The sequence below is a fragment of the Diplotaxodon limnothrissa genome, linkage group LG20, assembly GCF_057381915.1.
Source record: "Diplotaxodon limnothrissa isolate DT_005_m linkage group LG20, D_limnothrissa_male_GT1.1, whole genome shotgun sequence".
Classification (NCBI taxonomy): domain Eukaryota; kingdom Metazoa; phylum Chordata; class Actinopteri; order Cichliformes; family Cichlidae; genus Diplotaxodon; species Diplotaxodon limnothrissa.
In genome coordinates, this window is record NC_140615.1 from 3,955,513 (window position 1) to 3,978,390 (window position 22,878).

Genomic DNA, 22,878 nt, shown 5'->3' on the forward strand with positions numbered 1-22,878 from the left:
AGAGACTTGTACTCCTTTCCACTGTTCCCTTGCTATTCTCTCAGTCAAATATTTATATTATCAGATTCCCCCCCCCCCCCCCCCCCCCCCCCCCCATCAATTGCTGTTAGTTGATCATGTTTGTAGCTTCACAGTGTGCTTTTGGAGTGGATGTTCCTGACTGGCTGAAGTCAGATGGTTATGTGTCAGTAAGGAGAGAAGAGGATTGGCCCGTGAGTGGTGCGGATGGGCCCCGGGGCAGGTCTCAGGATTGCGTGGCTGAGAGGCGGGCCTTGCAAAATGTGATGAGGTGGATGGTGTGCGGAAGCAGCCGCGCGGAGAGCCAGTGGGTTTGAGGACGCTGCGGCGGCCATTGCTGCCGCAACCGCCAAAGGGTTGGGCAGCAGCCCGGCACCCAAAGCTTTGGTGAGATCCTTGGAGAAGGTCAAAGAAGACTAAAAACAGAATCAATAACAGTACAAGACAAGAGAGAAAGGAGGGGGGGGTAACATTGATTAGTTTCAGAAGGTCAACACATGCAAGTGAAACAACTGTACACCATGCACTTTTGTAATTCAGAAAGTTCAGTTAGGTTGAGGTAGGAGGATGAAGACAGAACACCTGATGGGCTTTTGTGGAGATCAAACCAACTCCAAAGCTTCACAACCTTAATGTCCTTAAGTATCACTGGCTATCTGATCTCTGGAGTTCAGGTGTGCTTTGTCATAGGAGCTAAAAATCAGCAGTAAAATGTTACCGTTAGATCAGCTCCCCTGTGCTTCTTGTGTCGGCTGAGGAGAGGGTTAGGCTTGCCCGCCATACCATCCCGGTGCCTTCGACTTGATATGTGCTAAAAAATAAAGATCACAGCAAACTGCATTACTTTTCCTATTGCCTTACACCATGGATACTGACTGGAGAAAACATAATGAAAAAATACAGCTATGTAATTACACAATTGTTTAACTTGAATAAACATGAATAAAACAACATAATTTAAAATTTAGAATATTGACCACTGAATTGATCTTGTGCTTAACAAAAAAAATCAAATCTAAATGCCTGTCTAATCTTTAGATTTTAGGTACAGAAATATATCCACTGCTACCTTACCTGTTTTAGTTGCAGTTCAGAGTTGACCCGCACATTGCAGATCTCACAGTGGAAGGTTCGTTCCTGAGTGTTGGGGTCCACCGGCCCTCCTCCCTGCTCTCCACTGGGCTTGGGGCCCAGGCGAGGATATGCCTTTATAGGGCCCAGCCCGCTCCGTGCCTCCAGGATAGTTTTGTGTTTCGTACCTGCACAGAAAGAAAGAATTTAAAAGCTAATATAATAAAATGAAATAATAAGGTGCCAGCGAAACATTAATTGTAACATATCGTTAGCTTCATAGCATAAGTGCCTAAGTCATTGACTTAGTCAAATGACTTAGGCAATTATGCTATGAAGCTAACGATATGAGTCATACTGCTTCCACCTGTCTGAAGTAAAATGAGACTGGACAGAATTTCTCTGTAGTTAACATTGCAGAACAAAGACAGTGAAAAGTGTCACATCATGGCAGAAAAAAAGAAATAACCACAACTACAATCCACTGGCTTGAATAACCACATAGCACAGCACAACAGAAAGAATGAATTCTGCCTGAAGTTGTAGAGCAAAGCTTTCCCCACAGGAGGGCAGCAGTCACCCATCTGTGCAGTTAGTGATCTGGAAGGTCAACTCAAAGCCTTTCTAATAATAACCTAATAATATAAGTGATTCATGATGTTTAACTCAGTGGAGCGCGTAGGATAAGGCCAAATAGTGTGTACTGTACAATATTACATCCATTATCCATGATCCACATCTGGCATTATCAATGAAAACGTGAATCACTGAGCCTTTAATAGAACATTAAAAAATACTGACAATAAATGTCAGTGTTTGGAAATTTAGGAGCACATTTTTATGAGATGCAGGCTTGGTCTGCTCTTTAAATGGCTCTTCAATCAGGCATTTGTTATGCTGTAAGAGCATGGCACCCTGCTTTGTACCGTTTGAAGAGATCAGTATTATTCCAAACATTAACACTGCTGAGCAAAGAAACAGGGCAGGTTACATAGCAGATTGTAGCAACCAGACATATATTACTGAAGCTCCTAGAGCCGTTTCTCGGAAATGAAGCCGTTTGACATAAAAACAGATTAGCCCCTTTAGATGTTTGCTCGACAGAGCCCATTTGGCATGACGTTATCTACTCAGTCATGAGTCAAAAAATGAAAATAAATAAATAAAAAGCTAATTTCCTATTAACAATATGTTCTTCATTTGGACAAGTCCTCGACTAGCTGCAGCTGCAAAAAGGACATCATAGAGAAATATGTTTTTGCATACTGCATATTATTGTGTGTGCTAAAATAGTCTCTCATTAAATAATCACACATTTTGTACTTGGATGAAACCTCCCACTCCATTTTACTGCAATGCTCCACTACACTGAAAAACAGCATTCAACTGTCTTTGGCTCTGACTTTGAAATACTAATTTGCCCCACTCCCTAAATTCCCTTTGAACAGTGTTAAGGTTACAGAAGTTGGACAAGTCATCTGGGTGGGGTGGAAGTGGGGAGCATGGAGGCTGTGGGCTTCAGTGTGGAGAAAGGTTTGCTTGTGGCCAAAAATGTGCTCTTGGGTGCCTGTTTTTGCTTTTGTTCTATTTTGGTCTGGCAATGGCTGGCCCAGTGGAATTTTTTTTTGTCTTTGCAAAGTTGACTCAGGGTGTAAACCAAACAAAAGGGGACAACATTGTTGCATGAATGTTACATGAAGTAACATGACTTACAAATCTTTATTCCTGTTTTCATGGTTTTGGGCAGGTCATGGTGTGCCACGCACACTGTTCATGTCTGGGTGTCTGTGTGACATATGCTTCCATTTTTGAACCCTGCTAATACACACAGCTCTGATTTTTAGAATGAGTGAACTTGATTGTTTCCAGATGGCTTTCCTCGTGCAGTTTTAGCTATTTCAACTTTTAGTCATTCAGGGTTTGAACTCTGGAGCCCACTGGGTGCCAGCAGGCTTTGACCCAGGATCATGTTTAAGCTGTCTATGATCTTTTTTAATACTATAAACACAGTAAATTTGCAAATGTTTTCTTGCAGACAGATACAACACAAAAATACTGATGTGTTTTTGGGAAATTGATAAACTAGTAATCAGAGGGTCAAAAAATATGAATTTCCAAAATATACAAAAGGTAATATATACATATTAGTGAATGCTATGGCAATATTATAAGTGCAGCATTTATCACCTGCTTTCATGTCTGACTCAGCCGGCTCAGGCTGAGAGTACTCTAAGCAGAGAGGAGTCAGTCCTTTATAAGGTTTATTTGGGGCCTCTGTCTGTGGTGAAGTTTAAGTGTACTTCATGCATGTGCATGTGCATATACTATACTCCCATAAGACAGATAGAAAGCCCAGCACATACATATTGTCCTGTGAGACATGCAGCAGCTATCCAAGTATGCAGTGCAGAAAGGATTATAGGATGCAGCCAGTTCCTCGAGGTATATGTAACCATGAAAGTGTTGTCGTGTGAAAGCCGTCTGACAGAATATTTAAACCCATATTATGGTGAGCTCACCCACACAATAACCAACATTTCCTTTTATTTTCTCATTCATGCTGTGGTTTTAACACCTTAAACATCACATTTCTTCTGGATGCTCCCCGCTGCTAAAATCGAATCTTTCAGCGGGGAAGGTATATTTACACTAATTGTGCCAAGAGTAAAATAAGAACGTAGGCTTGACAATGGCTGGGATTCCAGTATTAAAGACTGGACTGACACAGGTGAGGTACAGATGACCCTTGAAAACAAGCAATCCTTGGTTACAGCGGCCAAGCATGTCAATATTAAAGTGATTCATCTGCTAATTAGTATACTTTTAATGCTCTCTACTAAATTAACAAAAGCAAAGAAACTTACCAGTGCCATTTTTAAATACACTAAATATGTTAAGGTTTGATAAAACCGAGTGTAAATTTATAACATAAAGTCTTCAAAAATTAAATTTTTTTCACATAACACCTTCTGTTTTAGTACCTATGAGATGCTACAACAACTCAGTAATGTGTTTTTAATCATCATTCTCATTATTACTGAATTTGCATTAGGGCTACTGCGATAATTCCAGGAACTCAGTAGATACTTTGGGAGTTGTTTAAAAGACAACTCTTACACACTGTAAAATATACAAAACTATAGCTGCCAATTCAAGTGCACAGTGAAATTCAAACTGGGCTTTCAACAAACTGAGCAATTCTTTCAGTTGATTATCTGGAAATGCAAAAAAAAAGAAAAATAAAAACAAATTGTTTAGACTTGCTACTTTTTGTGATTTTTAATTTCTTCCTTAGGAATTCAAAACAACATCTCTGCAAGTGTTTGCATGTGTATTTCTTGGCTAAAGTCCAGGCAGGATGTGATACATTTTGTTTCCATCAAAAACACTGTGGCTTGTGCAAACAGAGAGGAATCCAAGCCAAACTTCATCAGAACAAGAAAGGCGCCACAGTTAATTCCAGATGACTGTATTTCCCGCTAAATTCAGGAAAGCTCAACTATTTCAGCATATCATTGCTCAGAGATTACTGACCTTTGTTGTGCGCCTCCAGTTGTGACAAGGAATTCACAGCCACCTTGCACAGTGCGCAGTACAACAGCTTCTTGGCCTTGTCCTCCTCGGTCTCTGGGTTGGATGGGCTGTTTGAAGCCGAAATGCCAACGGCTCCTGAAACCGGGGTTCCTGATCCAACCTGCTCTGAGTTGGTGAGGCTGCTCCCGCAGCCTGGGGAAGAAGAGGTCGGGGGGACCAGTGGAGGAGTAGGGGTGGGAATGAGAGGGCACACTGATGGCACAGGGGAGTCCATGGGTGGGGTAGGTGGGGTTTGAAGAGGTGGAAGGGGCCCCGGTGCCAGTAAGGGTCCATTTATCCGTGACATAGGCCGTGTTTCATCTAAAAAAAAAAAAACCCAAACAAAAACAAAACAGACAAACAAAGGAAATTATAATGAAAGTCACATCCATCCATCCATTGTCTTCTGCTAATCCTTACCATAGCTGGAGCCTACCCCAGCTTGAAAGTAACACATTAAATGTAAAACTAAATAACTAAATAAAGATGATTACGAAGAACAAAGAGTTCACAAGTCAAACAGCAATAAAAAAAAACATGGAAACTCTGTGTAACCACATCCCTACCACTCCCAATTAAATATGGAAGCCAAAGTCTGCTCTATAGATCAGAACAACCAACATAAAGCGCATAAAGCACATTTAGAAGTGCTTTTTATTTCCTATACTGCAACCCATAATTGGTCAAAAGAGTTCCTTTTAATTTGAGTTACACATAAAGTAGATCAGAGGAGGAAACCATATGACCCAAATATAAGAACGGATGGGCAAGCGTTTAATGTTTCCAAGCTTTTTGAAGTTTTCAAGTCAATTTGTCAGTGCTGTGGGCTCATCTTATTGAAATGTTTCCAAGGAAGCAGATAATTGAACCTGAGCATGTTTTGGCTTTTCCCCTCTGTCCCACCCCCGTTATTTTTGGCTGGGATAGAAGTAATAATGGCATTTGCTTTGTCAACGAGCAATACATGCAATCCAAAGAAAATATCTTTAAGTGAGCGCTCCTCTCACTTTTTCTTTTCCATGCCCTCTGATTTTCTTTCTATAGCTTCCTCACTGCACATGTTCATGGTTACATTTTCTGTATTTATCGCACAACATGTTTATATACAGTATACGTTTCGGACTAGCCACCCACATACCTTTGAGCTTTCGGCATTCACTAAGCACTCAGTGTTAGCTGAAGAAAGACATCTAAATTTGGATGGAGTATTCAGAGCTACCCTCATTAGCAGGGACTATAAGGTCTTTCTCCAAACTCCACTCCACAGGATACAGCGTCAAAACCAGGTCTCTATGGATTAGGGTACTAAAGGGATGATATATGATATTTTCTGGGAAGAAAACAAAAATTCACTCTAATTGCTTAACTTCCTTTTATAGATTCTATCATGCGTTCACAGAGCATGTGATTTTTTCACATGACAGAGACCATGATATGTTTATCTATTGTTCCACTTTTAGTCTTATGACTTTATATTGTTTGGTATATTCTGGCCTGGCTACCCCATTGCATCATCTCTCATGAAGATGCCATTGTAAGTGCTTTCCATTCCACTACTTTCCAAGATTAGAATTCCCTCTCTTTCCAGATTGGAAGTTTCCAGCTGCAGAGCTGCTGGCTGCACAGAGCATTTCTCAAACAGATGTTCCGTTAAAAAGAAGAAAAAAAGGACTATCTCTAGCTCTATGTGGCATTGAGGATCCCATAAAGCAGTCCTGGATCAAAGTGCTGTTTGAGGTTTATGACTCATAATATGCCCACTTTTTCACAGCACTGACTGAACATGTTAAGCTGAGTAAAGAGCTTGTACCTGTAAGTGCAAAAAGGCAGCATAACAGAAAAACCAAAGTAGTTATCCGCACTGTTATGAGCTTTATGCACACTTAGGCACGTGTCTGTGCAAAGAAATGTTAAGAAACAAACCCCAAATCCACATCTATAACATTTGGTTTTGGTTAAAATCAAGTGGGAATGGTGTTGGCTGGCCAAATAGTAATGAGGGACTTCATGATCCATGATGGCCTGGAGTTCTGCCACACCAAACCAACATCCAGTCACTATTGCACCTTATACAGCACTACGGTAAATGTGTCATGCACTTTTCCCCCTTTAGGCTTCCAGGCCAAAACAATTCACAATCCACTGAAAATCATATTTCATTATATTAAATATTTTTATGTCATTTTTACTGACTAAAATTTAAATCATGAAACATCCTCTCAGGGTAGCAATACAAAGCGCTATTTTTTCTTACCCCAAGATTCCCACTGTCAGTTACTCCATTGTTTAAGAGTACAGGATACTCTCTAATGAGACTTGGCTCTCTATTGGCTAACTGACCATTCTCTCTGCTAGCTGACCTCAAATTACAACAGAAGACAGTGTTATTCATGGGGAGAGGTCAACAGAAGGATAACTCAATCCAGATGCTTTACACTATGGCCTGCTATGCCTGTATTGCCTTGATCCACTTCAGGAAATTAAAGCTGGTATGGTATGCTGTCCATGTGGAAAAGTTTTGTTGTTTAAGCTGCAGGATTTAATACAGTGTTTTCTTCAATCCATATCCTTAATCCCTATTCCTGAAGTGTGAACATTTATTTTGTCTGATATAATATTATTTGATACAGCGTGATGTTTACACACCATATATAAAGCACATAAACTGCATGTATGTGGCTGTGGCTTGGGAGGTAGTGCAGGTCACCTACTAATCGGAAGGTTGGTGGTTGGTGGTCTGTGGTTCGAGCCCTGGCACAGTCTCCAGACTGTATCTTTGGGCATGAAACTAACCCATATTAATGATAGATAGCACTTGCATAGGAAAAGCAGAAGAAAAAGTGCTTGTTTAAATGGGTGTGAATGGGTAAATGAGCCAAGCTGTAAAAAGTGTTTGACTTAGAGTAGAAAAGCGTTATATAAAAACCAGTCTATTTACTGAAACAAGAGAGTTATTGTTGGTATGATTCTGTTGTGTGTAGGTGGAAAATTACACAGGGATACTTTTGCTTTGTTTACTTTAAATGCCAAAAGAAACTAATGTAATATAATCCCCACCCTCCCCCCTCATGGATCCAATGTTCCCCCACCCCCATAAAAAGATGCTTGCAGTATTTAGAGTTATAAGTCATCATCTTACTTGTCAGGCAAAACTGCCAGGAGGTTTACGGCAGGACTAGTGTACTGACTTTAAGTGTGAGCGGTTTGTCTCTTTGTGTGTGTGTTACATGTGTGCCATGATTAGGCAGGATGACTCTGAGTGTCACCACTGCCCCCATCATGCCCATTCTCAATGATTAACGAGCTACGAAACTCAATGCTGGCCTTACAAGAGTTGAGCCACATTCATAATGCATTTGGGTGCCTTTTCCCTGTCTGGCCTGCATCCGAACCCTGAGTCATACACACACGGACACACACATAAACACACCCACACAGTCATCCCATATCAGGTACTGTTATTTCAGGCAGTTTCATCAAATAATTCACAAAGGAGGTAAAAAGCTTGTGAATTCCCAGATTTCCTCAATTAGACTCAAATGCTAACAATAAACAGACAGAGGATGGAGCAAACATTAGCTCAGTGTAACTCAATACTACAGTCACCTCATAGCCATGAAATTTGAACCCTCACATGAAAGTCATCTGTTTAATTGACCTTGGGTGTGTGCGCCTGTGAATGTTTGTGTGGACCAAAGAGTGCTATAATATCAGGGTGGTTTTAACAGAGCCCCTCATTAGGATGGGAGTGTCAGACGGCAGAGGGAGAAAGAGGAAAGGAAGGAAGGAGGGAAGACCAGAGTTTCTCTCCAGTACAACAGCTGGCTCTCCATCACTTGCAGGCTCAGCCAAACCTCAGCTCACCAGTCCAAATTTCTCAGAGCCAAGTGCCTCCTTTTTTGGGGACAACGCTAACCACATATCCTTTGACTGGTGTAAAACTCACAACCTGCTCTGAAAATCTGTAAGGTTCAAGAAGCACTCTTTAAACAATATTGAATAACCTATCACTGTTTTGGCCCTCAGCAAGTTTGTATATGTACTCTGTTTTTGATATGTTAATCACAAATTATGGTGAATTCTTTTTCACAAACGATATATCTGATAGTAGCCCAGACTATCTGAATGTCTAAAATGACATTGATATTGTATGAAATCTGAGAGCAACAAAGAAGCTGTTGATAAGAAATGTTGCTCAGCATCAAAGACAAATACTGCTCTATGTTATGAGGTGAATTCCACCAAAACTCCACAGCCCAAAAAAATGTCTGTTCCCCAGACAGTAGTTTCCCAGTTTTGAAATGGACATCTGGCTCTCCTCCGAGAGACCCCCCCCCCCCCCCCCCCCCCACCCAACCACTGAGATCACACTCAGGGCATGCATACACGAACATATATACACACAAACAAGCATGCAAAAAAATCAGGAAGAGGCAAGGTTCCAAGGTCACAAGAAAGACCCTTGGTTGGAAAAAGGCATTTTTCACATGTTGCTACTTTCAGAGCTCGATCATTGCAAGCTTGTTCGGCTTCTCATGATCTAGGAGTTCACTGCAGGAAGCTTCACTAATGAGGACTTATCTTAGCTGACCTTAGATCCCCTATGAGGGAAGACAGCACAAAGGACTGGCCTTGGTACTTGCCTGAGACTAACTATAAGAAAACCTTAAGTGTTATGTTCATGGACAGAAAGAGACACTGAAATGTGAAAACCTTTGCTTCTTCGCTCTGGCATGCTGTATTGAGGCTTTTTCTGGACCTGAGTTTCATCTTTTAATTTATCGTGTTTGCTCTGTGCCCTCCCATCAATAAGGTGGAAATGTCTGGTAAACAGTAGGCTACAGAAACCTTTGTAAATGTCACCAAAACACGACTGGTCTGTTCATTGGCTGGCGTTTGATCCGAGACCAGAGTGGTGGCACTAAGGGAATGGAAATGTTTGGTGCACAGAGAAGAATGGCAGACGCGCACAGAACCCAGCCTCTAAATTATACTGTGAAATGCAAAGATGAACCAGAGGGATAAAGGAAAGACTAAGACAACGGGAACAAAGTTAAAGATCCTTTGCTAAAGAAAGATCTTGCACTGCTTTGATCACGCCTTGCATCATATTAACTAATAAATTAATCTGCTTACAGTTAATTACTTTTCATTAAAGTCAGATCAGCTGCTGTTTCTGTCCTTTTAAAGGCTGGATGAGATTTTCGTTTATTCATTTGTCTTAATCAGTCTTAGGACTCTTTACTGACAAGTGGATGGTCAGGCAACGTAGTCTATGTTGAATGTGGTATACATGGTGTGGTACCTCCCAGTAGCTTACTACTGTACAAAGACACACCACACACCACAGAGCGGTTGATGCAGAGAAACTGCCATGTTGCCATACCATGTTCTCCTGCTCATAGACTAAATGGACTGACACAAACCAGATTTAGATTGAACAACTAAATAAAGTCTTGCTGTTTATCTTGACTAACACAGAAGATTAACTCTGGCACAGTAATGATGATTCGATCAGCCTTTCATGTCATGTTTGATTTCAGTGTAAGAGGTCTACTTCTACTACACCCTACTGTGACTGAAAAGGATTTTTTTAAATGACCAAAAGTTTTGAAGCATAGTTGGGAAAAGCCAAAATAGTCTGGATGTCAGTGGGAAAAAGAAAATTCATACAAACTTTGTGGCATATTGTAATTGTTTTGAATGGGAAATAGACTCCTGAATATCCTCTTGTCTGAAAAAACTAATCCATTATGAAAGACTCTGGCCAATTAAATTCAGACCTGATCAGGTGAGGAAAAGCAGAGCTTGAATCCCACATGAAGCCAAAAGTCTGTCTTTTATCAGACTGGACATACTTTTATTAGGCGGGGTATTGAGAAAGAGAGTGGAGAGCTGCAGGAGGAGGGCAGTCTATTTTCAAATTTTGTTGGGGTTGTTTTCCTTTTGTATAATTCTGCCTACTTGAGCTTGAAGGCTCAATTAGGTTTAATAATATATGTTTTTGTGACTAGGCAGTAAAGGCAATTTGAACTTATTGCTTCAGCTATTTCCAACTCCTAAAGGTCAAAGCAACTTTCCCGATATTCTGAATTTCAACATTTTCATCTGAACTCTCATTACAATTATACTTAAAAGACTCCCCCAATACTGGCAACTAAAAAATGTGTTCAGCTATTAATCTTCCAAATTAAATGTTTATTTTTTAGATTTTAGGTGGGACAGTCATTATCAGTCTCAGCAGTTTGTGGAACCGCACTGTCTACTATAAGATGTGCTGCGGCTAAATCCGACGACAAATAGAGACGAGATGCTCATAAAAACAGCAATACGCTGCGGAGCCACTGTGATTAGACGCCTTTGTTATTCTTGCATATTTTTCCATTCATTTTCTGACAAAGACCATAAGCTGCCGAACATCCTGCGTGGACTGAAATGATTATTTCAACAAGGTTCCTCCCGAGCCTTTTCCCAGTTTTTGCTTGTGGCAGTAGTTTTCTGTTCTCTCACCTGCTTTGCTGGGCTCACTGTCTGGGGCTGCGCCAGGAGCTCCAGGCGGAGATGGGGAGGAGGTGGGGGGCAGGGTGTGAGGTTTGTCTCCTTCTTGAGGACGACTCTTAGAGGTCTCGATGCCTTTGACTCTCCTGGCATGGCGGTTCCCTTTGTAGTGGGCTTCTGCCTGGCTCTAAAGAAGAGCATGGAAAGGAAAACAAGTTATTTCATCAGTGAACACCGATGCCAAGATGCCCAGGTATATAACAGGGTGGAATTAGACTCAGTGTGGCACCTGGCATGCATGCATGCCATTATGACAGCACGATATTTAATATACTCTGGGGACTAAAGTCATGATGAGCAGCAGGCAGTGAACAGAGAGATAGATTACATGCAAGATATTAAGAGAGATGCAATGATGAAGTGACTGCCTGCCCTCCTTGTCCCCTTATTTGAATTAAGAACAAATTATGAAGGTGTGTGTTGAAACATTAACAGTATAGGTTATGTGGAGGATTGGCTGAAGTTGCCATGCCTGCTAACTAAAGGATCAGGAAACTGCCATATAAGCCCGGAGGGCGCATTAGTCCATTTCTAAGCCTTCCCTTTCTTCCCTTTCTTATGCACAGTCTTGGAGAATATACATCATCTACTTACTACACGGCATCAATGCTGTTGTCTTTAATATCTGGCAGGAAATATAAAATAAGGATCTGCACGCTCAGCCGGCATTCCAGCAAAGACAAAAAATGCTGCAGAGATTTATTATGGAAGTCACTGTGTCCAATCTCCTGATGACATGCTCTCTACTGCCTAATGTGTTTGCTCACTGAGTAAACAAGCGAGTTATTTGTGAAGAGAATATGGGACATTATGGGAGTCTGTTTCTAGCCTCTGTGTTACTGCACAGATGTTTGGAAGTCGGGTAAAATGCGGCGTATGTGATGCGGGGTTGCTATACATAGCTGTCTGGCTTCACAGTATGGTGACTATAAAACAGAAACACACGTTATTTCATTGGCTCACTGACTCCCTCTCACACACTCACACTCACACAAATATAGGATTATGGCCCCTTTTTTCATCACCCCTCTCTCACAGTATGTGTCCAACTATGAAAAAATAAGTAGCTACTTGCTGATACAGACATATTCAGTCAGTACTGCACTTGTAAGTGAAGTGAACTGATGTGCCATGGCACGTGCTGTGTCGGCCAAACGATTGCATCAAGGGACCAATGATGAAGATATTTATTAAGTAGCAGGATTACAGTTGGTTACCAGGGATGAGTCATTGACAGCTGCCTCAGGAATTTGACTGACACTTAGGACATCGTGCTGACCAGAGGCTCAAGTGTGGCGATAGACTGGCTCGGCAAAACAGGCAGGGGGTGATGAGTAATGTTACCGAACCCTGTTGTCTATATTTGCTTTGTGTGTGTCTGTGGGAGTGTGTGCCTGTGCCTGGCAGCATCTATCAAACGAGCTGGCATGGCAAACACTGAGCACTGGCTGAAGCAAGTAAGAAGATCACATGTTTCTTTTAAACCAGGATGACACATCAGGCTGTAACTGTACCCTGTCAAAGGGGTCTTAAGGACCTGCACTTGCAAAGCCTACAGATCAAGGTGGAGAGAGCTGCATGCAGGCAGAAAGGGGTGGAGGTGTAGACTGCTGAAAGAGAAGTAATCTCTCATGATGAAGAGGGGAATGTGGGAAGATTAAAAGGTATATGGCAGTGCGTGGCAAAGCGGGCACAGAGGTTTTCTTGACTTCTCCCAGCAAGTCAAAGGGATCAACTACCAAGCAGCTGAGTGTCACTATGAGGTCCTGGGCGGAGAGGAGGGAGGGAGAATGAAGGGAAAAGGAAGCACAGGAAACTGAAAGTCAGAGAAGGTAAACGCAAAAAAAGCTGCTCTCAGAATGGAAAGGATATAAAGAGACACAAATCTCAGAGAGAATAAAAACTGCACCACGCCAGTTTGTGATGCATGTGTTTCATTATGCAGAGAGTTTGAAGTGAACAACTGCTTTCCTACATGATCATCACTCTGAGGGGGGAGTTGTGTTATTAAAGCAGAGCTACTGCAGAGCTGCATTTCTAAAGGAAGAAATAGGAAGAGAGGGAGAAAAAGAAAAGAGAGACAAAAAGCAAGCAAGAAGCGAAGTGAATATGGTTGGAGGAGAAAAGATAAACGTGACGTGAGCAGGGAGGAAGCGGATGAAAATAAGAGATGCATATCAGCATACTGCAGCAGTTGTGACGCTGGTCAATGCAGCTCCACAGAGCCTGTGATGTCACTAATGCAGCGTGGCATCAAGGTTATTCTGCATAAACCACCATTAAGTTCTTTACACGGACACACACAATGCAGAGACAATGGGGCACAAACTGTCTCCCCCCTTATCCTTTCCTCCTGCCCCTCCCCTTCAAGTCTCCTCTCTACCACTTTCCCAACATGCACTGGGGCTGTCAGAGCCAGACACTAATCCATGCCCTTGACGAATGCATCTTATAATAAGTAGTGGCAGGCAATTTTGGGCATTTCCACACAGTAAATAATGCAGCATGAGAGAGGGAGACAGCCAGCAAGAAGGGGAAAAGGTTCTTTGGAGAGAGAGAGACAGGCAAAAGAAGAGAGAGAGACAGTAGAGAATGATCATATGGGATGAAAGAAATGATGGCAAAATGATGTGGGAAATGAAGAGAACGTGGGTGGGAGACAGGAGGTAAAGCAAGACAAATACAGTAGCCATGACATTCCATAAAAAGCCCACTCGCTTTCTTCTTTGACCCAAAATGTTTTCAGCTCACATGTGGCAGATAAAGGAAAAGAATGTCTACATCAAGGACAGTGCCCGAGCTTGAAAATGAAGCTGAGAATGCAACATCAGATTCTCCTGAAGTATTTCTCACTGCATTATCTTCATCCATCATATATTCATTTGAATTTGATTTCACTAGCTCAGAGGCCCACGTCCTCATTTTAGGTTTGACAGCGTTTTAGTAGGTAAGTGAATGCTTTGACATGAATCGAGCTGCGGTTTGGTGAAAGGCCTCGAAGGGGACTGGCAATGGCTCCCGGGCCCGGCAGATCCCCACGCACTAAATAGAAATGAAGAAGTCAAAGAATTGAGAACAAGGAGGGAGGAAGGGTGGGGCACGTAAACGAGAATGAACAGCTTGCAGAACTGGAGGAACCTATATAGATGACAACCGGAAGGAGCGTGTTTGGAGAATACATAATCTCCAAATAAAAACAAAAATACTGGCATCTGCCTGTATTCCTCTCATTCTCCCAGTAGATACATAAATGGTATCAATTTAAAAGTTCTAAATAGCCACATTCTGGACTTATCCCATTCACAAGAATTTAAGGAAACTTTGACCTTGGGGACGAGATCGCTGTGATTCAAACTCGCCTGAGATTTTAGTAGATACACCTATGCTTTCAATTTAAAGCTCCTACATTGCCTCATTCTCAAGTGATCGCATTCAATAACTTGTCCACGCTGCCCACTCGCCCACCCACCCCATCAGCCTTGTACGCCTGAGATGCAAAAAGTGTGGATGGGGAGTCACACCTAGGGCAAGACTGCAAGTCTGACATTGATGATGTACTGCAGTATGTTTTTACCTGTCCAGGTAATGGGAGTTAAAGCTGATCTGGAAAAACACTAACTTATTAACAAGACTTTTACTCGATTAAAGGGACAGTATATAGCCGAATTAAATTTACATGATATATCCCCCTGCTATCTACTCTCCTTGCAGTAATACTGCCAGAGGGCTTAATTGCTTATTGCTTATTGTATATTTGATGAGGTGTGGACATAGGCATCCCCAAGGTCCACTTGGACTAGACTTTTTTTTTCTCATTGTGGGCTGTAAGCTTTAGCTGAGATTTTTATGTCATTTTTAAACAATAGCTCTACAATCTCTGTCAGTTTTTACTTTATGTTGTGGCTTTTGAATCGGTTGTAACACATATTTTACTTGGCTTGTAGTGTTGTTTATCCATTTACGTTATTTTGGGGTGAGCGGCTGAGTTTTGGCAATGTTAGTTGCTTTGCATATTTTTGACAGTAACAACATCTTTTTCTAGTAGCCATCAAATAAACTTTGTTGTGTTTTTCCAAACTACAGCCACCACACAGGCCCTGCATCCACCTACCCAGAATGAGAAAAATACTGATGCTGGATTTGAAAAGAAAAGTATTTCTTTGATTCTCTGACCACCAAATGCTCATCTGTTTTATTAGATTCAAGAGAAAGCAGACATCTCTACAGCCTGATATCTCCCAAACTTCGCAACGCACACCACTGCACTAAACACTGATATAGTACTAAGGGAAAAAGAGTCACCTTTCCCTGAGCAGAGAAGATCACGCCAGATACCACTCTCAAGCTGACGTCAGTGAATGACAAAGAGAAGAAATTAATCTCTGCAGGGTGCTGGTGTAAAGATCATTCACACATGAACATGGCTTCCAAGCAGAAATGCTCCCTGCATACTTCTAAATAATTGCGCTTGCTTTGGTTAAATTTTAACCTTCATATGATTTCAGGGGACAGCAGGTTAGGTTCTTCACAGCAAGTACCTTCTTGTTCTTTAGGCAATATTTTAAATATAAAATCTAATATTCAAAGTCTTCAGATTCTTTATTGATTGTAACTTCATACAAAAGAACACATCTTAACTAAAAGTCAGTATTGGCTCTCAATCCTTGGGTCTTAAAGTATTCCATTATATAAACATCTCGAGTTAACTGTTTCCTGTTTCTTGTGAAGATATACAGGACAGATCCTGGCTAAGAGAAGCTTCATGATTACAGCCTTGCAGCTCCCTGACCACACGGAAACCATGATTGTAGATCTGATGTGTATATATAGCCCTGACCCACTCCTTAATGTTGTGTATTGTGGATGGTTGAACGCCCTGGCCCTGAAGTCTGCAACACTGAATAGGGAGTATTGCAGCCAAATTATACACTACACATATGACATTTGGTACTGGTTTTGTCATGAGTCTATCCTATTTGTTGACACAAAAAAGGAAAAAACAGAAAAAATATTTGGCATCACAACTCATAAAATACTTCCATATGATTTTTTGCTTTCATTAATTTGTCATCAGTTGTGTCTGCGAATTGCCCGAGGGTATAACATGCAAATAAATTCCAATTAGGAGTTCCCAATTAATTAAGCTTTTTAAAGTTTAATATTTTCTATAGAGAGAAATGGAAATCTACAACTTTAAGATCAAACTTATCAGTACTGATGAACAACAGAAAATCCAGAATTTTATTCCTCGTTCACACATTCGTCAGGACCGCTTAAGCCTCTGTGCTGCAGTGCACTACTGCTGCCTTAAAACAAATTTAATTCCAGTCAGGTCGCAACGGCCAACACATAACCCAAACAAACGCACCACATCCGCTTTGTTAGTTCCAGCTTCCAGGGGGAGCAAACCAGGACAAACAGTCCTCCGAAACAAATAAAAGGTTGATTCTTACTTGGAGAAAAATAAAATATTTTCAGTGCCATAAAGAAAATGAAAACAAGATGAGAGGCAGTGATGTTGTGTGTGTGTGTGTCGTCATTTATTTATTTACCTCTGAGTTGAAGCGGATCTGGCAGACGTTACAGGAGATGACTGGTCGCTTGGTCTTGATCAGAGGAACTCCAAATGTGTGGTTGATCACAGCCTTTTGCACCGGGTCCATCTGCGAGTGAAAGACAGAGAGCAGCTATAATTCACACTGGTGCCACAGCTCAATGGGCCAAGCTGTCATAACGTGCAATAGACTAAACCAAAATGACCACATGCAGAATGCATAAGGTTCACAGTTAAAGAGCGGTTGCAGAGTCTGTTCGATGATATCTGTAATTCACTTCAGCAAACAGTGGTCAGCAGTGTTGACAGTTTGTTGCTACAACCGAGACACCTGTTGCATCCCCACGATTAGGAATCTGATGGTTCTGGATCCTCACTACATTGTAGTATAATACTGTCCCTGTGCTAATTGCTTCAGCTGGGACATCCATCATCTCTGTGGTGTTAAGCACCTTGTATAAATTTAACTAACTTGCTTAGCAGCCCTCAGTAGTTAAGCTGCCCATATAAATTCTGTCCCAGACACAAAAGACCCGGCCCGTACTGGACTGTTTGTGTTTGAAGCCGAATTTATCAAGCAATCACTGTTGGTTGATCTTAGCATTACTCTGGATTCAGTGGCTGGCTTATATTTCAGCCTCAGACAACTGTCTACAGCTAAAGTAAGCAACAATCATAAACAAAGACTGATGTAGCAGTGCGCGGGTATGCAAGAAGAATGAAGCAAAAAAATCCGTGGCCTGAAGAACAAAAGGATACAAAACTTTGTATTTTGAATTCAAAAGACAGCGAGGAAACGTTCAAGTGTGTCCACCAAGAGTAATGAAAGCATAATGCAGTGCCAGGCAGATGCAAAATAACTCACTTTTGATTCATTACTGTATTTTGGACTATTTACTAAGCTTTTCTTTAAGCCTTGTTACACTGAGAGGCACAGTCTCATCCAATATAGAAGCAGCTCAACATCCCGAGGAGTGAAGGACAGGATAGAAGGGGCTTAAACAAATATTGTTGTTACTTAGACTCAAATAAGTTTGTTTTTTTTTGCACAGTGCTCGTTGCTTGGCAACTCCCAACAAAAAGAAGCAAAAATAAAGAAAAATAAAAGATCAAGGGGAGGAGCCTCAAGACATTTCAGCCACCCAGCTGTGGCCGGAAGGCACAGAAACATACCATCTGGAGGAGAGAATGAGTGAGCGAATGAGAAAAAGAAGAGTAGAGAGTTGGAGGGAAAGAGAAAGAGGCCCAAGTTGGACATCCTCACATCAAGCATGCTTATCTCTTTTCCACGTTCCAACACTGTCTCTGTTTCTCTCCCAAGAAACTGTATAAAGAAAGCTCTGCTGCTCTGGCTGTGAGGACAGATTAATGGGGAGGGCTGGGGTGGGGGTGGAAGATATATTGAACAATTACAAATGTTTACTGCGTGAACATCTAAACAACAAGAACTAAGCTTTAGCCAGCACAAACTTCCACACCAGGACTGCATTAAGCTTCCTATTAATTTTTAAAAAGTGACACTGTGTTTTATCAAATCTTTCCAAAGTGTAGAAAAATTTCTTTCTCTCAGTGTCCATAATGTGACCCAGACTAGATAGAGTTTAGCAAGAATTTGAACCTGCCTGGTGGCGTAACCGCATGAATCATGGGCTTCTCCGCAGTCATTCCACCAGTCTGGGTGTGGGTCAGTTATGACCCATCCAGTTAATTCAGCTGTTGAAAACACAGTCCAGCTGCCAGCAAATGTCTTTGGAATGTTGCTCGCATGGCCTCTTCTCCAAACGCTCTCCAAAACATGTTCTCATGAAATAGGAGGAGAGCACTATGATGTAACTGCAGAGGGATTTTCCAAAACTCGCTCGTATAATTTTGTGAACATCCATAACTGTAACTGTACATTCTCATAAAAAAATAGAAATCAAACATATTACAAAGTTTACATTTATCTGGGAAAATAATGGAAACTTCATGTTATTGTGGAGCTGTGTGAATGTGGTGAGGTAAGCAAAGCACACAGACCGCAGACCGCTGACTTTAGCATCACTCGGCAGTCATGTCAACAGCTCCATGCAGCCTTAAAACTCCAAACACTCAAATATCACCCAAGCATCATCCAACACTGCACAATGACACACGTCCTAACTCACCAACATCCTCTGTTCTAGAGTTTCTTTTCATCTTTCATTTTCTACAGTTCTGATTTTCTTCCCATTCTTTACTGTGTTTCCATTCGGTCTTAGTTAGTCTTTCTTTAGTTCGTTTGATCAGCTAAAACCCACCAGGGGAGAGTGCACTACAGCATGACTCTCAGTAGAGCCATTGTGACAGTCACAGTAAGGTCCACACTGTGCCAGACGAAAACAGCCTTTGAAGCACAAATTCAGCATTACGTTTAAGCTGGCCCAGTTTAAGACACAGTTGGACCGACAAAAATGTGACAAGCTCTTTGAATTTTAGGTACTTACCTTCATCTCCTCTTTGTCTGTAGAAGCTTGGAGCTGCATTGGTCCTCCTGTGTGTGTACTGCTGGCCGAGGTATGTGTTTGGGTCTCAGCATGTGCAAGGCTCAGAGCTTGTGGTGCACTATCCTTACTCATTCAGCCTGTTTGGTAGGTGGTCAACGCTGAATACAGACTAGCTCACAAAAACTGAGCTTATGCCTAGTGAAGCATTGGTAGCTGCGATATCTTTATTTCCTTTCAGCACACCGTCTGCTTCTCTTTTGAGATGCTTTAAGAGAAATCTCTCCCTTACTTCTTTTTTCAACACATGACCTAACAAGTGCCTGTCCCTTTTTTCAGTCTCCTCCTCCTCTATTCTCAACTACATTCCCTCTCTGCCTCACACTCCACTTTAATGCACTTCCTTCTCTGCTTTCCAGTTTTCTCCTCCCTCTCTCCCTCTCCCTCTCTTCCCCATGGTCTGTCAGTCTGCCCATGTGCACCCAGGATTATGTATCCTACTCTCCTCCTGCCAAACTCTCACTCTTCTAGGAGTGCTGAATAGCCTTGGTATGGATATTGATAATAATTTACTGATAACAGTTTTTTTTATCAATTATGCTCATAGGTCAGGTTCTTAGCTAATCAACTTCTTGATTCCTGACTTTGCTGTTTAGGCTTCCTTTAGGTTTTCAGTGTAAGTTCAGCTTTGTTTTTACTACCTATGAGCCAGAGCTGAGGTTCACATGTGACTCAGGTGTACAAGAGCGCCACAGCCGTGTCCTTTCAAGCTGCTAGAAAAACATGCGAGCACTGATAAAAGGAAATGATAAAGTGGAAGGCCTACAGTCCTGATGAACTGGAGGAGGCAGAGCAATTCCCATCTTTAATTCACACCATCCATCGAATGTCGTCATCCACCACTGTAGCCGGCATCTCCCCCACAAACCCAGAACTCACACTTGCATGAAACTCTAGCTAGACAAATATTTATTGGATGTGACATATTCACACCAAAGTGATGACAGGGCCACATGTGGTGCTGGACAAAACATAAATGTGTACTGTTTAGATAATGAGCTATTAGTCATGTCTTGCTGTACTACAATTATTTTTGTTAGGGGGAGAGTGAGAAAAGATATATATAGTAGTTAAGATTCAACAACTGCACATGATTATACTGGACCAAGAAGTCTTGTGATTGTGTAGCTTCAGCAAACAGTGCAGGCAACACAACTCTGAGTTTTACTCAGAGTTTTATGAGCAGTTTTATGTCTGTATCATTACCAGCTGATGCAGATAAATAATTCAGCCTCATCATTGTCTACAGGCACATTGCACGAGACAGGCAGGTGGAGGACAAATCACATTAAAGGACTATTAAAAGCTGTATATGGCTTTAGGAGAGGCCATTCCTCCGCTATGGGGCTAATAACCCTCAATGTGAAGTAGAGCCTCATTAAGGCTGTACAAACTCAGCACAGATCACTTATTAAGGCAGAATGATGGAACAACTAGCTGTCAGCTCACTGCAGTGCTGTACCTTCATTGAGATATTTTGTGGATCATAATGTGTTACTGTGCAATGGTGCAGAAAAGCGCCAGGAAACATCAAAAGCACTTGAAATGTTATGTGAAATAGCCCCAGTTCAGCCTAACAATCCATATAAAAACCTCCAAAACAAAACAGTATAAGATCTAAATGGAGCTGTGGACACTTACTCTCTTATTCTAGATCTTCCTGTATAAATTTACTCATCTTCACAGCACTACATTGAACATAATAAACTCTGGGAAAGTGTAAAGCTAGGATATCCCAGCAAAACGTTAAAACAGAGCCTCATATAGGGGCAAACAAAGCGGTTTTCATATCTGCAGCATATTTACACCACATACATGCCGCATATCTAATAAAATGTGAGATTATGTCATACACTTCAGGCAACAGAAGCTCTCCTTGCAAACACCAACAGTGATATATTAGTGAGTCATTTCTTCATGCTTTTGAATGTGCTGCGTATACTATGAGTACGCTGTAAGGTCAGAATGCCCTTACAGCTTCTCTTATGGCCCCATCTCCTGGCCACAGAGCTGTAAAACAGCACTAACGGTTACCTCGCAGTCATCAGCAGGAACACCTATTAACATTCACAGTGTCCCTGTGGGCCTTCCTACCTAGTTGACTCGTTGATAAGGAGGATGGTGAGCGGATGGACGTTACAGAATAGGTGAGAGGAAGTCCAGAGGGAGTGTTGCAGAGGCAGCAAGACAGGAAATAAAATCAAGCAAGAATGATTTTAGGGCTACGCTAACAGAGGCCAGAATGGAAACCGAGTGCCTGCATAATCTCAGTATCTCAATTAATGCATGTCTGCTGGGTGTAGTGCAGTTTGGTAGTGAAAATGCTTCCACTTATGTCATGGTGAGGCCTATTAAAATGACTATATTGTTAAAATGTGTTTAAGAGTGTCTGGACTCCTGTTACAATCCCTGTAGGGCCATGCATAGTCAAAGCTCATGCCAGATATTTCCAATTAGTGAAAGGTTATTATGTTGTCTTGTTGCAGACTGCAGCTAAATATACCAGGGTGACACATAACCCTGTTGAAGCCATGGTCCGCAAATAGCATTGCCCCAGTAGAGTACATATACAGTTCAGTGAATTTGCATATTGCTGATGAGAAATGTGTTGACATTGTTCAGCAGAGTCTGGAGGAGCAGGTGCCACATTATCCTGAGTTGGTGAAATGGTAAATGTCTCTATGGTCTAATCTAAATGCCTGAGGTAGAAGGAACAGGAAGCCTCCTCTCCTTTAAAAGAAAAAAAATATTACATCAAACAAACAAACTGCGGCGTTTGATGTTGTTAGTTATAGGGATGGCCTTAAAACTGTTCTTTAATTATATGGCTACGATTTTACGGCTTTGAAAATAGTCCTGTTTCCAGCATATCTTAAAGCTGACTATTGCATTCAAAACTGTACGTAGAGAAGAGTGCAAGTTAAAGCATAACGGCGGTAACCTCCAGCACCCAGCACAACATTTACAATTTTGCGTCGCGCGTTTTTCTCGCTGGAGTCGATGACTTAAAAGGCTGCAGTGTTTGTGCTTGTTGTCTGCAGCAACTCTTACCGTATTGAAGTTGTGGAAGAGGCTCATGCTGTGTGGAGGAGGGGGGGTCTCCACTGGGAACTGCAGGAAGGGCTTCATGTCCAAGTGGGGTTGGATCACTGTGGGGGTCCGTAAGAATGTCGGCACTGCTGCCCCAGCTCGATTGATGCCTCCTAAACACAGAAAGAGACAGAGATACATAAGTATGCACGGTATTTTCCAGCATTCATGAGCCCAGGCTCCGGGGTGTGTTTACTCAAATGTGTGACAGAGAATTTAAACAGTGTCTTTAGGTGATATAAAGAATACAAATTAAAGCAAGAGACAGAGAGAGGAAGGGAAAAAACAACAAAAACATGTGCTTTTTATAACAGGCTGTGTACAGTTGTTTCCTGGAAGGTGCAGGTGAATTCCAAAATGCACAATAATGTATAATTTCACTGCAAAAGCAATTATCTCTCTGTGGATAGAACAAAGCTATGTGACGCCCCATAGAAGCATACAGTTTCTACACAGTGAGGAAAAAAGATGCATTTGGTCAGTTAAGGGCTT

The 22,878-nt window shown here is 41.7% G+C and overlaps 1 protein-coding gene across 1 annotated transcript; it reads right to left on the minus strand.

The window, feature by feature from the left end:
• Positions 1–111: 111 nt before the first annotated feature.
• znf385a (zinc finger protein 385A) lies at positions 112–22,527 on the minus strand. The gene is made up of 7 exons (XM_085344957.1): positions 22,348–22,527; positions 16,773–16,883; positions 11,173–11,347; positions 4,624–4,983; positions 1,093–1,277; positions 737–829; positions 112–434 (listed from the first exon to the last, which is right to left on the minus strand). Exons 1-7 carry the CDS (start codon positions 22,525–22,527, stop codon positions 186–188), a joined length of 1,353 nt encoding a protein of 450 aa, XP_085201083.1. The 3' UTR covers positions 112–185.
• Positions 22,528–22,878: the final 351 nt, after the last annotated feature.